At 28.7% G+C, this 17,615-nt stretch overlaps 3 protein-coding genes across 13 annotated transcripts; 1 reads left to right on the forward strand and 2 right to left on the reverse strand.

Moving 5' to 3' along the window:
* Positions 1-1,558: 1,558 nt before the first annotated feature.
* LOC114394126 (protein REVERSION-TO-ETHYLENE SENSITIVITY1-like) lies at positions 1,559-5,494 on the forward strand. Of its 8 annotated transcripts, none has more exons than XM_028355712.1 (4): positions 1,559-1,861; positions 3,355-3,438; positions 3,579-3,904; positions 4,727-5,494. In XM_028355712.1, exons 3-4 carry the CDS (start codon positions 3,620-3,622, stop codon positions 5,147-5,149), a joined length of 708 nt encoding a protein of 235 aa, XP_028211513.1. In that variant the 5' UTR covers positions 1,559-1,861; positions 3,355-3,438; positions 3,579-3,619; the 3' UTR covers positions 5,150-5,494. The 8 variants fall into 8 exon arrangements, with proteins under 8 accessions (XP_028211513.1, XP_028211516.1, XP_028211514.1 ...); XM_028355707.1 differs by having other exon boundaries at positions 1,561-1,861; positions 3,530-3,904; XM_028355709.1 differs by lacking the exon at positions 1,559-1,861 and adding an exon at positions 2,046-3,179 and having other exon boundaries at positions 3,530-3,904.
* Positions 5,495-6,616: 1,122 nt separating this feature from the next.
* LOC114391878 lies at positions 6,617-9,322 on the reverse strand. Of its 3 annotated transcripts, none has more exons than XM_028352872.1 (6): positions 8,972-9,322; positions 8,774-8,844; positions 8,628-8,689; positions 7,528-8,001; positions 7,187-7,277; positions 6,617-6,878 (listed from the first exon to the last, which is right to left on the reverse strand). In XM_028352872.1, the coding sequence occupies exons 1-6, from the start codon at positions 9,111-9,113 to the stop codon at positions 6,792-6,794; spliced, it is 927 nt and encodes a 308-aa protein (XP_028208673.1). In that variant the 5' UTR covers positions 9,114-9,322; the 3' UTR covers positions 6,617-6,791. The 3 variants fall into 3 exon arrangements, with proteins under 3 accessions (XP_028208673.1, XP_028208674.1, XP_028208675.1); XM_028352873.1 differs by having other exon boundaries at positions 8,628-8,686; positions 8,972-9,265; XM_028352874.1 differs by lacking the exon at positions 7,187-7,277.
* Positions 9,323-10,598: 1,276 nt separating this feature from the next.
* Positions 10,599-15,381, reverse strand: LOC114392972 (calcineurin B-like protein 10). 2 transcript variants are annotated; one of them, XM_028354232.1, is made up of 9 exons: positions 15,162-15,378; positions 14,663-14,855; positions 13,774-13,856; positions 12,525-12,584; positions 11,970-12,078; positions 11,837-11,889; positions 11,667-11,747; positions 11,158-11,270; positions 10,599-11,057 (listed from the first exon to the last, which is right to left on the reverse strand). In XM_028354232.1, the coding sequence occupies exons 1-9, from the start codon at positions 15,189-15,191 to the stop codon at positions 11,003-11,005; spliced, it is 777 nt and encodes a 258-aa protein (XP_028210033.1). In that variant the 5' UTR covers positions 15,192-15,378; the 3' UTR covers positions 10,599-11,002. The 2 variants fall into 2 exon arrangements, with proteins under 2 accessions (XP_028210033.1, XP_028210034.1); XM_028354233.1 differs by lacking the exon at positions 11,667-11,747 and having other exon boundaries at positions 15,162-15,381.
* Positions 15,382-17,615: the final 2,234 nt, after the last annotated feature.

Below are 17,615 nucleotides of genomic sequence, written 5' to 3' on the forward strand. Positions count from 1 at the left end.
TGATAATATTATTTATATTTTAATGATAATGATTAAAATAAAATTAAAATTAAAATATAAAATATAAGACTAAAAAAATTAGTTTCAAATTATAAGAACTAAAAAAAAATTAAAATACAAATAATAATAACTAAAAAAATCACTTTCAAATCATAAGAAAAAAAAATTAAAATATAAATCATAAAAACTAAAATAACTAATTCATAAAACAAATCAAACAAGTAATTAAAACATTTTTTAATAACATTAGATTGGGAGAAGGAAAAAAAAAGTGATTGCCTATATGCACTCCTACCACAGTTCCACCCGTACTGAGAGATAACCGGCGGTGACCATTTTGGGTGACGTGTCAAGCTCACACATTATGCAAATTAACAGTTTTTTTTTTTTAAGGAAAACAAACGATAATTAAACAGGTTTTTTTTTATCATTCTAACCCAATTTATTTTATATATAATTAATAACTAGGTTAAGGAATATAAATCGATATTAATTATGTCCATTGTTGTTAGTAAAATAATTAAACATGTTAAAACAAAACAAAAAGACAATATTGTAGGTATTATTTTCAGTTAAAGTTAATATTTTATTTCAATAATTACTATCAATTTAAATCATTAAAATTGAGATAGAATATTAACATTAATTATAATAACATGCATAATATATAATATTATATATATAAATTTTGTAAAAAATAAATATATATATTTTTTTATTTTGATAAACATAATTTCACTTTTTTTTTAAATATTTCATACACGACACATATTTAATTATACTTCATTAATAATATTAAGAATCATAATGTTTTTTTTTTCTTTTGCGTAAATATTAAAGAAAGGCACGTATTTAGGTTATCAAATCAATAATAATTGAGTGAATACAACGTAAAAAGTAAATAATATATGTAACCACAATATATTTTTTAATCACAAAAACGTTATGATAAATTTGATGCTTTTTACTATAATTATCTTATAAATCATACAATAATATTTTTTTATTAATTTATAGTGCAAGACATTTTGAATAACCTATATAAAAACTACAATATCAAGTTAGTGTAGAAGAATTAATCTTCTATAAAGTTAAAAAAATTGTAAACATCAAAATTTAAATTATATAAAAAATAAAATAAAATAAACCATACTTTCATATACTAATAATAATAATAATTTTTAAAAAATAATAATAAGACTTAAATATCTTTTTAATTTTTATAATTTAATATTTTTTTAGTTCTTATAATTTTTTTATTTTATTTCTTATATAATTTTGTTAAAAATATTATTTAAAGTAGTTTGAAAATTAAATATAAAACAAACATGTACTAAAAAAGTATTTTATAAGAACAAAAATAAAATAAACACAAAATTCTAAAACAAAATATCTTTAAATCAAATAATCTATTAAGAGTCCTATTTAGTATTTATTGCATCTTTCCTTTGAAAAAAGAAATGCAACAACTCCAGAGACATGGTAGGGGCCCACCATGAAAGATAAAAATGAAAAATCAGGGAAGGGTTCATGCACCTTTCCCATTTCCAGTCTCTTGCTTCTGTTCCAAAACAACCAGAGACTCAGATTTTCCCAAATGAAACAAACAATAATTAAAAGCAACATAATAAAAAAAATCCATTGCATCTAATTATTATATTTCCAAAAAGAGAATAGCTTGTGGACTTTGTGAAGCAATATTAATTATGATTTTTATTTTTCCTAAGTGGCTTCACCCCCTGAATAAATCACACGCCATTGCAATGACCCCCAACGACAACTTCAACTTCTCTTCTGCATCTTCAAACACCCTTGTGGCTTTTCTAAGTGTTGTGATTCTTTGTTTCACCTTTTTCTTCAGGTAAGGATTGGGGGCACCTCAGTTCTGTTCAGACAGTGATGTGTCTTTTTGTTTTTCTGACATGTTATGCAAATGATGAACTGTTATATATATATATATATATATATATATATATATATATCTCCAATGTGAGTATTCATACAAATAAAATGGGGCATTAAAATGCTACCCCCTTTAGCTGAAAGAACTTTTTTTTTTCTTTTTCTGTTTCCTCTTTTTATATTTTTGGGGGCTAAAGTTAATTGCTTGCATGAATAAAGGATTCTGTGACCAATTAGTGTGTAATTGAGTGCATCTCTCTCTCTCTCATCTCTATGGTCTTCTCTGTTGGTGTTGTAATTGGCTTTCTGCTTGAATCTATGGTTTGACACTGTTGTTTTATGTTTTACATTTTCTTGTATGGTGGGAAGGGGGCATGGGCATCCATTCTATCAAAATTTATCTGTGAACTGGACTGTTCAATGTAAACCTCTTGTGGTGTCAGTGCAAGAATGCTCTTAAGGGGCTAATTAATTTCCAGCATTGAGTAGAATAAGCACATTTTTTTTTATTGCTAATAATTTCATTTGTGCTATTTAGGAGAATGATATTTTGAAATATTTTGGGGTACTTTTTTGTACTATGAATACTCATTGTCTGCTTAGGTTATTTTTATAATTGTGTCCTTTCCTAAGTTGCTAGATCAAATGTGGGAAGGGAAACAATAACCTATTAAAGTAAATATTGTTTATGTAATTGGACCAAAAATGATGGCGACTTTTAATATTAAAGGAACAAGTTTAAACTAACTAGATGCACCTATTCATTGAACAGGAATGGGAACTTTTATTTTTAAGATTGTAATATTAAATTTTATGAAAAAACCAAATTAGTTATTTTTTTACAGCATCTTAGATATAAATTTGTTGTAGCAATATATGCAAATAAGCTCAAAATATATGAAGCAGGAGAGTTATTTAGCTTATTAATGAAAAATAATTACAGAATTGATAATATGGAAAAGTAGATTTGTATTTTCAAAAGATCTTAGTTTTTGTCTTTTCACTTGATTGTTGGTCCATCAAAAGAAGGTTGCTCCATGTGAGCTGTTTTGTAAGAATGTTTTTTATCCCCAACCTTGATTCTTACAGATTTGATTCATAAAGCAATTGACAATGTTGTGGTATCTTAATACGTTGCAATTATATATCATTGAAGACAGCAAATAGACAAATAAGTAGATAAATAGGTTGGTGGCACGGATGGAGGTAGGTAGTTGAAGTGATTGAAACTAAATCTACCACTGTGAGTTGTACGATGAGATGGCATGAAGAGTCAGGTAAGGAAGAATTAATGTGGCACACTTAGGAAGAATCAGTGGCCAAAATTTCTTTATCTTTGTCCTTGTGAATTCTCCTGAGGAAACATTTATACTGTGCAAGCATAGATTTGGTTGGTGTTTATGCTCTGAGCTTTATATTATATCTGATGTTGCCTTATTTTATGTGCTACAGGTCCTAAAGCATACTTGTGATTCCCTCCATTATTTACCTTTGAGATTTAGAAAGTAGTTAGTCATACACCCAATTCTAAATTAGGTATTTGTGCCATAAAGTCTGTCATTGCTGAATAAATTTTTATCAAATTGGTGAAGGATTAACTTTCTCACTTGATCTTTTCATTGTACAGAGTTGGGATGTCTGGAGTAGTAGTTTGATACAGTGATGCATCTCCACAGATATTTGAGTAAAGCTATATGCCGTGCCCTAGATTTTTACTATGTACTTAAATGCAAGTTATGACGTTGAGCATTCACATTCTACACAAAGAATACAGCATGAGCTGTGGCCTCTAGATCCAATTGATCCAAAGAAGGCAAAGTTTCCATGTTGTTTGGTTTGGAATCCACTTCCTGTGGTGTCATGGTTGGCTCCCTTCATTGGTCATGTTGGCATTTGCAGGGAGGATGGAGTTGTTTTAGATTTTTCAGGATCATATCTTGTGAATGTTGATGATTTTGCATTTGGTCCAGTGGCAAGATACTTGCAACTCGATCATAGACAGGTACTGTTTCTCAGATTCACTATCTAAATCTCTTGTTGCCTTCTTTCTTACAGATTGTTCTCATTCATGCTAGCATACCATTCACAAATGCATGCATGCTTTGCAATTTGCAAAACAGTTTTATACCAAATTCAACTAACTTTAGTTTTTGGTTGGTGACGGGATTTCAAGGGACTACAGAACTTTTATGGCCAAAATGTAGTCAAGTGTGAAACTATAAGGTGAAACATTGATGTATTGGGAAAACACCATAACTAACTGTGATGTTGACGATTATGTCCTTGTTGGAAATAGGTTGCATTTGCACCTACAGGGCTCTCAAGTCAAAACCTACAAGTCATGTCCCCCATTTGTATCTTAGAGGTTTCACCTTGAGATATATAAATCTTTTAGTTTAAATAAGAAATTCCTTACCTTTTACTTTTCCATATATCAAATTGAATCTGTTTTTTATTTTACCCTTTTTCCCCTCATAGGGACTCACTTATATTTGAAATTGCCTTTTCTTAATAGATAGATCTCTTAAGATGCTAATTCAAATCAGCACACTAAGTCTGCTAAATTCGAACAGTTGTGTTTGTTACCACCCAACAATTTCAGATTATTGACACCCCATTTGGGCCCTAATTTAATACGGTGATATGACCTTGATTTTGGAAAAGTAATTCAGTTATAGATGTGTTGACATTTTTATCCATAGAATAATCCATTTGCCAAGCTCTCCCTTTCTCTCCACCCCTTAAAATTTTGTTTGGTGTCAATTTTAATTCTTTAAAAGTATAAACTCTTATTTGACATGCTGTGTAACCTGAGATGTTGCAGTGTTGCTTCCCTCCTAACCTATCTGCGCATACATGCAAGCATGGTTACCTGCATGCTGAGTATGGTACTGCAATCACATGGGACCATGCATTACAGACAAGTTTGCTGTATTTTGAGAACAAAACTCACAACCTTTTCACTTGCAACTGCCACTCGTTTGTCGCGAACTGTCTGAATCGACTGTGTTATGGTGGATCAATGAGTTGGAATATGGTGAATGTAGGAGCTTTGGTACTATTCAAGGGGCACTGGGTTGATTTCAGGTCAATTGTAAGGTCTTTCTTGCCTTTTATTGTGGTTGTTTGCTTAGGTGTTTTTATGGTTGGATGGCCCTTCTTACTTGGGCTACTATCCTTCTCTTTACTCTTAATAGGGTGGTTTATATTGGGTACTTACCTATTTAGAAACTTATTAGAGTGCTAAAATGGTCTGTTGAGTTGAAAGATGGTCATGATTTGTGTTCCCTCTTCACCAAATAACAAGTTTAAATGTTGTTATTTGAACAAGAAATAGTTATCTCTTATGGAAAGTTAATGAAATAACTTTTAAAAGTGTACTTTGAGGCCTCATTAGACCGTGCATTATGCAATTGCATTGCCTTGTTGGTGAAACTGTTCTAGTTGCAGATTCTCTCATGTTTCTTTCAAGCATTGAGATGAAAAGATGGGAAGACGTTTATCAAATAGTATTGTTTTGGGAAATAATGTGAAGAATGTACTCCAATTAAGAATTTGAAAGCAATGAGAACTCATTCAAGATTGAACGGTACACATTGTTTTTATTTTATTATTTCTAGACAACCAGCTAATATCGAACCCTATTTTATGCTTGTTCAATAATAAATGGCTACAACAGTGTAATGTTAAAATATAAAAACTTAGTACCTTCCTTTGTTGTTTAAAATGATCATATTCTAATTCAGAAAATGATGGATGGTACAAAAACGAAAAATTGATCCGCTTAAAAATTATGCCCATAACATACCAGTAAATGGAAAAAAAATTATGCCCATAACGTAAATGGTGAAAACTTGACACATGATTAGCTAATTTTGACTATTTAAGAGTTCAATTTTTATATATTTTTGGTTAGATATTTTTGCAATGTTAATCAATAATCAATAAAATATTATTAGAGGGATTAATTTTAAAATAATTATTACAAAATTTAATAAAGTTAAAATATAGCGACATGTAACTAAAAAAAGTTCAAAATATAATAACAATGTAAAATTTTATATTGTCAGTATATTTTTAATTAAATTCAAGTTATACTTATAATATAACTTAATATTTTATTAAGTAATTTTATCCTAGAACTTTAGAAGTTCACATTTTATATATATTATATTTATGAAATTTAAAATTATTTAATATTTCAATAACATACTGTAACATAAAAATAAAAATTATTATATTTTCACTAGAGTCTAATTTTGATAAAAAAAATTAATTTAACACACATTTAAAGTAATTTATAACTATAATTGAATTAATAAAAATCACATTTCATAAATTATTAATGATATAAAAATGAATATGATTTTCATAATTTTCATTAACATAAACCGATGTTCGATATTAGTTTTATTTTAATTTCAACCATGCATTACGATTGTATAATAAAAACTAGTTCTTCTTAAGTCTTAATCATACATTCTTTTTAAATTGTGCACTAAAAACCTATTGAACCATAAAAGAAATTGGGCTTGTGTTGTGTGGAAGACAATGTACATAGAAAAATAGCTACTGAGGAGTACTTATATCCGTGGCATGTCTTGATATTGAAACGATATGGTAAAAAATTCAAGAGATGTTTTACTATACAAGAAAGGACTACCAAATATAAATTTCTGATCTTTGCTTACGAGAAACATTACCAAGAAAAGAGTTTAAGTAGATAGGTGTACCCTTCAATCATCAAAATCTTATTTATTACATGATGGAACAGAGTATATACTTTAGTTTAGAGTCCGAAGAAAACATGTTAATCAGAAATTTTAAATAGCTCTGCTGCCATGGCAAGAGGCCAACAAAAAGTTGAAAAGAAAAAGGAAAAAAAAAAATCAGGCTCCATACTTGGGAGCTTTCCAAAGCTTAAAGGCTATCTCATGCAAGAACCTATCTGCTGGTATTGTAAGATTTCCACCATGCTGCATTACAAGAAAACAAAAAAGAAGCAAAGATTATACAGTAACCAAGAATTACAGTATAACTTAAATGGATAACAAGCCAAGGAAAATTCCATAACAGCTAGCACTCAAACCATGATTTTACAAAAACTGCAAACACTTACAATCACAGAATCAAATATGTTGATGAATAACATGAAGGTTTTAAATATTGAAGTATGGAAAGTTGTGTACACTGAACATCATTCAGAACCACACATAGAAACACTAATTGGAATAAATCATTACTAAATTGTTAATAAAACCTAAAGTAAAATCTTGAAACAAACCTCCATAAAATCTTCAAAAGAAAATCTCTCTGCATTATCCTTGCGAGTCACCGCAGATTGCCATTGAGCAATTAACATGGGAGAATAATGTCTGTATCATTTGATATGGAGATAAATATTCAAGACAATCCAAAGAGAAAGCAAAGATTACTAATCTTCAAATACTATAACTTAGGAAGTGTTTGGTGGACGTGTGCGTATCATAACATGAGCTCTATATAAAAGAACATGACAAGGGGGTAAAAGATTTCTCCATTCTTTAAAGGATAGAACCAAGGATAACAAACAAAAAATGAATTTTCTATTTTATTCTATCTATGCGCTAAAGCTACTTTAATTACCTTACATCCTTTCGAGGAATTCCTCCCTTCATAGTGTAACTTTGGAGAGGATAAAGCATTGAAAGATGAGAGTTCTTCTCATCTACCCTCTTTAACACAGAAAACTTAGAATCATCAGCCTCTAAGACATTGCCATAGCTCATGACAACGGATAAGTGCAGACGTGAACTGATGTCAGATCCAGGTTGTGCTTGACTCATTACCCCTCCAACCAAGGCATCCATATACCCCACATCAGCAGCAACCACTTTTTGTTCACCAGCTCCAATGTGAAAGAAAACAAGATCAAAGTGGTCACTGTCCAGCACCTTCCCTTCTTTAAAGCCAAGAAACTTGAGCAGCTCAAGGGCCACAACCTCAGCAGAACCTCCTCCCACTAACTCATCCAATTTAAGAACACTAAATCCAAGTTTGGCACTAAAAGACTTCAAGCTTGAATTGTTGGTCAAAATAGCAGCTTTCATTCCGATAAACCTGTATTGAAAATGAAATCCTTTATTTAAATCAATAATTTGGTCCTTACAGGTGACACTCATTTAAGAATCAGTCCCTAGTGAAAAAACTTTAGTACCTGTAAGTCCTTAATTAGTACAAATTGGTCCTTGTTGTTCCTATGTTTCTTAAGTATTATTAGTCCCTTAAAAACTTAACTTTTAGTCCTTATAAGTATAAGGACTAAAACTTACTCTTTTTTTCCTATACTTGAATGAGTGTCACCTATAAAGATCAAGACCCTGTTTGGATAACTTTCTCAATAAGCACTTATAAAAGAAGAAAACAAAAAGATAAAATAAGTTAAGTTTCTTTTATAAGTTAAGCTAAATTCAACTTATTCACTTCAACTTTTATAGAAACTCTCTCACTTAACTTTTCCACAAGCTCATTGTAACTTATTCATAAGCTAATTTTAACTTACAGGAAAAATTTAATTCATTTTACTTATTTTCTTCTCCTATAAATGCTATAGAGATGTTTATCCATACATGGCCCAAATGATTATAAATGCTATAGAGAAGTTTATCTAAACATATCAAATGATTAATTTAATCTCTACAAACAACAAAATGGAAAATGGAAAACAAACAAATAAAAGAGAATACCTATCAGGCAAGGTTTGTTTTGGTGGATCCTCTTGGTTGTCACGATCACTGATTTGCCCCTTCTAACAAGAAATAACAAAAAATCACCAATGATAAGATAGAAAAAAATAAAATAAAAAACTTGAGCATATGGGTTTCACTCTCACCATATTTGAATAAGTGTGGCATGCATCCAGCAGCACTGCAAATTCTCTAACTGTCCTCTCATCCTCGCTTTCTGAAAACTACATATTCAAGTGAATTTGAATCCGGCAGGGGCACAAATGGGAAAAAATAATAATTGAGAAGCGTGTGTTAGACATTATTACAAACACAAAGGGGTCATGGATTGAGAAGAAGGGAACCTGATGGGGGAGAATTTGGGAGACTCAAAAAACCGCAGGAAGATAGAGAAGCGAGAGAGTGAAAGTGGGAGTGCGATGAATCGATGGAACGAGCTAACCCATCACCGAATAAGACCAGGGATCGGCTTGGCTTATCGGCCATTGCTTATTCAGCTTTTGGGTTTTTCACAATTTTGGAATCAGATGCAGAGAGTGTAGAGATTGTTTGGCGAATATGATGCTACGTTGTAACGAAGACCTTTGTTTATAAATAGGAATTCTCTGACACGTTCTTTTGCGGTTTAATTATTTATTTTTCTAAGGTTCAGCTTAGTTTTCTCATTATTGTTCAATCTAATACAAAGGATTAAATATATGATGTAAGGTTGCGTTGAGAAAGATGTATTTAATGGAACAATCTATATTCATTCGATTTCTATACTATATAATTTTTTGGGCTAACAAAAGTCTCTTATTATAAACGGAATTAGTCATTCACTGAGTGGTTAGAAAATATTCATATTCTCTTACTTGATAAAAAATATGATTTAATATAAACTATTGATTCAATTAAAATAAGACTCAAATTTAATTTCTTGAAACAAAATCTTGAATTCAAGCTTTATAATAATTAAAAATGAAAATTCTATTCTAGATCATCAGTCAAATTTTTTCAGCAAAGATTATTAATTGACAAAGTCAGTATATACTTTAAACTTAACAAAAAAAATAATTTAATAATGTTTATCATTTTTAAAAATGGTTCAATTAGATTTAAAAGTTTTAATTAGATCTCTTATTGTTTAAAATGTGTTTAACTTAATCTTATTTAAACCTGTCAAATTTTTTAAATAAAAAATCTAATTGAACTTATTTTAAAAAAATAAAAAAATTAATTGAACCTTTAGAAAATAAACTTAATTGAATTATTAAATCTAATTAAAATTTCAAAAAATAAGAGAGGTAATTAAATATTAAAAGTAAATTAGATAATCAAAATAATAATTAAATCTTCTTCGCCTTCTTTCTTTATTATTATGTTATCTCAATTTTTTTTATTAAAATTATGTGTTAGCAAAATATATATTTAGTCACTAAGGATATTTTTATGACTGGTTAGGGATCTATTTGGTAAAAGACAAAAAAAAGTTTAACTAAGTTTTTAGTTGCTAGAATTTTAAAAAAATTGATTTTTAATCCTAACAAAATTTTGACTGGTTAAGATTTTTAATTTTTTTTAAAAAAATTAGTTTTATCTCTAAAAAAAAATTTGAACTCCATTATTTTATTTATTTATTTATTTAATGAGATTTAATGGATTAAAAAACAAATTTTAAAATAATTTAAGTACTTTTATTATATGACTACAAAACTTAACTGAAAAATGTTGAGTGAGCTTGACCATTTATACTTTTGTTCAATGATTAAAAAATAAATTTTGAAAAAATTTAAGTACTAAAAATTTAATTAACCAAAAAATATAAGATGAACAAAATATGAAAGATCTTTTTTTATATATCAATATGAAATAGAGTTTATTTGAGAAATAAAAATGAAAGAAATAAATAGATAAGATGAATGAAAATAAGTGAAAAAAGAGTAAATTTTAAGAGCAGTTGATCTGAGGAAAATAAGAAAGAGGGAAATAAGAAAAGAAAATACAAAATGATCGGATGTTAACCATTGATTGATTGTTCAGATATATACTCATGATACACATATCTGCTAGCCATTATGTTCTATGTATAACTGGCATCATGCAGTTTCTACTAAAGAACTACTTACTAATACAAAATCAGTTATTTTCTTTTACAAATTTACTAATACAGATTTACCAATATAGAAATAAGTTATTTCTTATTGCATATATTCCTAATAATTTACAACTTCTAATCTATTAATGGACCCTTTCCTAACTAATTTGGATCTCAATTCCCCTAAAAAAGCCCTGCTTGTTTGTTCACAAAACATTTCTGTTTTGCAATAGGGCATCACAATTATTCACCTCAAACAAAAAGCATCTTGATGCCAAAATAACAAAACAAATTGATCTCAAGGTTTTGCCTCCGTTTTGAAAACAAAACTCGAAAGCACACTGGTGATATCCCTGGTAGATGACAAAAATGACACAGTTAGTTGTAGTTTCAAAAGGGTGACCACATAAAAGAAGGATCATACACAAGGGAAGTTTTTATAATCATCCATACTTCAAATAAGGAAGTGTCATGTTTATCAAGAGGGATGGATTTCGGCTCACAAAAGCTTTCCAATCTTCTCTACTGATTTTACCATCATTATCTTTATCCGCATCAGCAATTGTCTGCAAAAGGGAAAAATGGGCTGTTGAAAAACTGAACTGAATTGAACTAAACTGAGGTAAAAAAAATAAAATTGAATGCTTTTGAATAAAAAACTGAACTGAATTGTTTTTTAGTTCAGTTTTTAAAAACTGAACTGCTCCTAAACTGAACTCTAACTTATGAGATTGAAAAATGTGAAAAATATGCTTTAAAATATGTTTATTGAGAATAGTTTGTGGGTAGTTTATAACAGTTCAAAGCAGTTCAGTTCAATTCAGTTTGCCCAAACTCTTAAGTAGTTCGGTTCAGTCCAGTTTGCCTGAACTCTTATGCAGTTCAGTTCATCTATTTTGTCCATCCCTATTAATTTATATGCTCCATTGAAGCTAAATTTTCATATTTGATTACAAAATAACCTTGTGAACAATTGCTTCAAGAAGATCATCAGGAAGATTCATGTCAAATTCTATCAAAATGGCTACAACCATTAGCTTGACCTAAAACCAAGGAAACCATATAACCATATCAGCAAAAATGAACTTGTACCACCAATTATGGTGAGGCTTAAATGAATTTCTACACTTACTTCCTCTGGCTCGATAAACCCAGTTTGCCTCAAGTCATAGAGCTTAAATGCAACTACAAAATATCATTGAGGGACAAAGATTAGATGTGAATAAAAATTGAGTTTCATGAGTTTGTCTTCAATTTTAACATACAATCAATTTTTTCATCCATGGGGGCATATGGATGGAAAACACTGAGGGCGTGGACAAATTCGTCAAACTCGATTACACCGTTTCTTTTTTGGTCGAAAACATCAAAAACCTGAAGAAGTGTAATAGTTTCACACATTAGTATGTTCAAGGCTCTGTGGATGAATCATGAATCATGAATACCTTAACTTAATGAATGCATGAAAGAAAGGAAGAAAAAAGTACATAAAAACTCCATATGCATGTTATGTGAGTCATGTAACTGTTTTTTAAGCCTCACATGCACCTATTAGCCAAAAATCATATTACAACTAACCGATAAAAACACAAAATTATAATGCCAAGATTACAACTAAAAGGCAGCAATCATTTTCTCCCTAAGTATTTTAGAAAATTAAACAATATTTTGCTATATATATCTATTTATGCTTTGTTTCATGCAGTCATTTTACTATAATACAAGTCAGTTTTAGTCTTCCTAGAAACTTAATTGGATTTCCAATATAGTAACCAACATGAAGAAAAATGCTATGGTCGAGAAATATAAGAATTGCTTACTCGATCTAGGAAAAGATTTTTCCCATATGGGGTCTGAAACAGTGCCAATTGAAGCTCCTCCTACAATAGAAAAAACATACTAATATCATGATAACCGCATCACTGACCTATTGATTTTGTACAACAAGAAAATGATTATAATTTTGGCTACCATTTGGGGAGGAAATGGGATTTTTTACAACAAACCGCCAAAGATTTTTCTCATTAGGTGCTGAATGAATTGAATAACACCATTCTGGTTTGTCCCCAACCAAATTTAATTCTAGATCATTTTTAAGTGTTTCATTTATGATTTCTTGATCTAACTCTATCTTAAAGTCGTTCTTGATCTATCCATAATTATTGAGCTATCCTCCATTTGTTTAAGTCTTCCAAGCAGGGTTTCTATTCTATTGGTCTTCTTCTCACACATTCAAACCATCTTAGACACAAGTCTACCATCTTTTTTTCTTAAAAATGTCAGTCACTCCAACTCTCTCACTTTCAATTTTCATCTTATCTTTTTCTTGTATGACTACTCATCAAACTCAATATTCTCTTCTTTGCAATCCTTAAATGTTGTCAGTCCTTTATTAACCAACATCTAGTACCATAAAGTATCATTGATCTTACAGTTTATACTGTAAACTTTTCCTTTTAGCTTAAGATCCGTCTATATCAAATAATCCTTCTATTTTGTTCACCTTTCTTGAATTTTTTTAATTTACATCTCCCTCTATTTATTTTTTTATCATTTTGTATGATAAATCCAAGATACCTAGAGAGCAATCGCATATTATCCGACTAATTAATTGCATACAAACTCTGACATTGTAAGAATAAGAAGAAAACTTAGATATAATTTTTTTTTGAGTTTTTTAATGTTGTTTTTCAATCAAAATTAGAGTTTTACTTCTGTAATATATGTAATAAACATATGCATTAAAGTCATTACAGACTATTTTTTTTTTTGACAAAAAAGTCATTATAGATTATTAACAAGTGAAACTTTAATTCTAATTAGAAAACAACATCAAAATACGAAAAAAAAACAACTGTTTTATCCTATAAGATAAACAAAAATACACAACCATGCAGCTAATCTCCCTATGAGAGAGACACTCACATAAAAGGAGAAACATGTGAATCATAGAAAGCCAGGGCAAAGCAGTAAAATACAGCAGTAGTAATTAGTAAGTCACTAAATCATCATAGAAAGTACTAATTAGAAACGAAGTATGCCAAACTACTTGACAGATCAAGTACGTACCTTGTGAATCGAGTCATCATCAATCAGGGAGCTACTTAACCTTTTAAACAACACATGCAATGCCTCCACTTCTTCAACTGTAACTGCATTATTAACAGCAGAAAAACCAATCATTGAACCTCATACATTCGTACTATAACATTTGTGTTATTTGAGAGCTGTCACAAAAAATTAATATATAGACCTTTGGACCCCATCAAAGCTGGCATGAAACCTACTTGCCGAAAGTTTTAACAATAACAAATATGAAGAGAATCATTATAATACTTGAACATAACCAACTCATATAATAACAATAATAATAATAATAATAATATATATATGACAGTATAGGTTTCTTTCTTTTAAAAAAATTGATTTTAAGAATGTATAAAATAATGATGTCATGAAAAGTAAAAGTAATTTTTTATTTGATTAATATATATATAAAAAAAAATATTTTAAAATTTTAATTAGTTACAATAAAAGTTGTTTTTTCAAAGCTGCTTAAAATAATTTATCGAAATAAAGAGAAGTTTATTTTTTAATTCTTATCATTAAATTTTTTTTGAACGTACACACAAAAAGAAATCAAAATAAACTTGAACTTTTGTAAAGGAAAAAGACAAACTAACTCACAGTAAGATATTAGAAAGGATGTAGCGTGCATGCAATTTTAACTTTAGTCACACATAAAATAAAAATAAAAATAGACAGTTAACAGAAAGTGGGTGTTAGGGGCGGGCTAGCATATTATAAACAAGAAATTTCCTAATATTTTATGAAAAAATGTTGAGCTTAATATCAACAAACTTAATATAGCTTCTCTTCCATCATTATATATATATATATATATATATACACTTTTGATTAATAATCAGAAAGTTAAACTTAGGGAATATTAATTTACATCTGGTTTCATCAGCAAGGATTGCGAAGTCCTTAGCAGTATAGGTACATTTATGGTTCTGATCAATAATGCTGATGCATGGGCAATAGCTGAAACAACCTGTCACAGTCAAAATCAAAACCTCAACCACCGCTATGAGTGGCATCAACGCCGCACACACGCGCTCCCCTATTGTCCAAGAATCTGACAAACCCTGTTCAAATTTAATTATATATATATATATATATATATATATATATATATATATATATATATATATATATATATATTCATCCATTCATCAATCATGACTTATTATCAAGCAATGAAATAATGAGTGAAACTTGAAACATACTAGTATAAGATTCATGCTTGCTATCTACTTTAATTTAATTTATTCTGAAGTAATTTTCTTAGACAATTTAAAATATATAAAAGGCGATCGATTATAATTGCTAAGCTAAAGTATACTAATCAATTTCAAACATGGGCCAAACTTGGTGGCCAAAAAAAAACTTACATGGGAATCCGTGGCTATGGTGGAACTCATGAAGATGAGAAGAAATAATGATTGTTCTGGAAAAATATTGTATGCTCTGAATGGTCTTCAGTTTGGCATTGTATTCCTCATAGATCAGATCCTTCTTTCTTAGTCTCGAGTGTCTTTCATGATTTGGGTTGTATAGAGACAAATGATGGTTATAGTTGGTCCAAACATAATCTATCATTGAGCTGAATTTTCAACGAAAAGATAGAGATATACACAGAGAGAAGCATATGCTGGTGTTGCGTGTGGCCCCAGCTCAACCTATTTGTTTCAAACAAGTTTGAAGATATGTGACGACACTCCCGTGACCATACTTTCCCACCTCATCATCAATACTTCCCTTTGCATAAATTATTGGGAAAAAAAAAATCACTGTGTGAATTAAGTGTGTGAATTAAGTGGTATGAATTATTCTAATTTATGATTTCAGGTTCAAATCGTAAATATGCAATTGCATATTTAAAGAAAGCTTTATAGTTTATATATAGTAATTCAACATTGCTCGAACATCATATTGTCTCAGATAAATGATATATGTGGTCTAAAACAATGCATGAATATCAATGTGTTACTAGACATTTAGAGTGATAGTGTATACATAGTAAGTGGTATAAAATGTGTGATAGTAGGGTATCAATAAAATGTTCATATCATGCAAGTATCCATATATGGTTATTCTAAGGGTCTGTTTATTTATACTTTTATTTCGTATTTTCATCTATTTTTACTTTTTAATTTACAAAAATATAATTAGAAAAATATCATTTAGTGGCCGACAAAATCAATTGCTATATTGAAAAATCAGTTGTTAATTAAATTGGTCACTATTTAGATCAGCCACAGAAATAGAGAGGGAAAGGAATAACTTTATTATTTTTTATACTTGTAATATTTTTTTTCAAGCTTATTATCTATTTTTTTTATTACTTGACATTTTCAATTCTTTACTTTGAATATATGTCATTAATCTAAATGATGTTGTGATATTCTTTTAATTTATCACATGGATGATGTGACTCTTTATTAATTTGTTATGTAATCACTTTAACGGATTAAAATTAATACACATCTTAAAATGAAAAGTTTAAAATATCATATGATAAAATAAAAAATTAAATAGTAAACTAAAAAAATATTGCATGTAAGTAAAATATATTTTAATTTTTTTAAAAGATAAATTTATCGTCAGATATTTATAAAATTAAATAAATAAACAAGTGTCTTAAAAAATAAATTATAATATACTCTAATTTTAAACTATGTAATAATTTAAACATGCAATATCAGTTCAGATAATGATAAATTAATAAACTTAAAGTAGTAATATGGTAATTAACAACAGAAGAACTCATGCTTAATTATGCTAATACTGCAAATATGCGAGGACGGATGTTTCAAAACGAAACCTTCGCGATTGTTGAAAAACGTGTTTACGTGCATTGGTGCATAGAAATGTTATAAGAGTAGTAGCTTTCGTAATGATCGTTCTGAAGACAAAACATGTTTGACGGATTAAGGATGATGTGTCCACGGGAATATCGATGTTAATTTCCATCTCTTAATGTCAACATTAAATACTCATTATGCAAATAAGATGAATGGATTATTTATTATAGAAAAAGTAACATAATATATAATAAGAGAACTTGTAAGTTGTAACGTACTACTACTAGAGACTAGAGTCCATCTAAGATCTAGTAATTAATGGAAATTTGAATAATTAATACAGAATTTTAGATTCAAACTTCCTTGCTAAAAAAATCTATGAGAATTCTCTGTCAAAAAAAATAATTCTGAGAATTTGTTTGTCTAACCTTCTTACTAAAAACCTTTTCACGATTTACACTAAGAACTTGCCCTATTGTTTTAAATATTAAATAGGATTAACGTTTATTTTTATTTAAATTAATCCTACTTTGTTATAAGAAAATTGTTTAATGCAGTTTAACTTGATTTTTAAATAAATAATAATTCAAACTAAACATTAAAAAATATACAAACTGTCTAATTCAATTCAAATGTAATATTAGATACGAATTAAACTAAATTAATCTTTTATCATTTTATAACTCGGTTTGATAATTTTTAAAAATAATTTATTTTTATAAAACTGCTAAAACTATTTTTAATTTAACAAATAACAAAATAAATTAACACAGAATAAAAATTAATGACTTATTAAGTTATGATTAACCTTTCAAAATAACATTGACGTAATTATACAAGCAAATAAGCAATATAGTAAAAAAAATCATTATAAACCTCTTAATATATTAATTACATTAATATATTAAAAAATCACTCATAATATATTAATTACATTACAAACTTATTAATATACAAAGTACAAACCATTCAAAATAAATTAGTTATTCATTGTCAATATCATGAACTTATAATTTAAAATAACTGAAAAACAATAAACAT

Source organism: Glycine soja, chromosome 17 (assembly GCF_004193775.1).
Source record: "Glycine soja cultivar W05 chromosome 17, ASM419377v2, whole genome shotgun sequence".
Lineage (NCBI taxonomy): Eukaryota > Viridiplantae > Streptophyta > Magnoliopsida > Fabales > Fabaceae > Glycine > Glycine soja.

Coding starts and splice junctions, on each gene's coding strand:
- LOC114394126 (XM_028355712.1), top strand. CDS start 3,620: ATGTACTTAAATGCAAGTTATGACGTTGAGCATTCACATTCTACACAA. Junction 3,905..4,726: donor TGCAACTCGATCATAGACAG/GTACTGTTTCTC, acceptor GAGATGTTGCAG/TGTTGCTTCCCTCCTAACCT.
- LOC114391878 (XM_028352872.1), bottom strand. CDS start 9,113: ATGGCCGATAAGCCAAGCCGATCCCTGGTCTTATTCGGTGATGGGTTA. Junction 8,690..8,773: donor GCCACACTTATTCAAATATG/GTGAGAGTGAAA, acceptor ATTTCTTGTTAG/AAGGGGCAAATCAGTGATCG. Junction 7,278..7,527: donor ATTCCTCGAAAGGATGTAAG/GTAATTAAAGTA, acceptor CAAATGATACAG/ACATTATTCTCCCATGTTAA.
- LOC114392972 (XM_028354232.1), bottom strand. CDS start 15,191: ATGAGTTCCACCATAGCCACGGATTCCCAT. Junction 12,585..13,773: donor ATGATGACTCGATTCACAAG/GTACGTACTTGA, acceptor TTTCTATTGTAG/GAGGAGCTTCAATTGGCACT. Junction 12,079..12,524: donor AAAATCTTTTCCTAGATCGA/GTAAGCAATTCT, acceptor ACACTTCTTCAG/GTTTTTGATGTTTTCGACCA.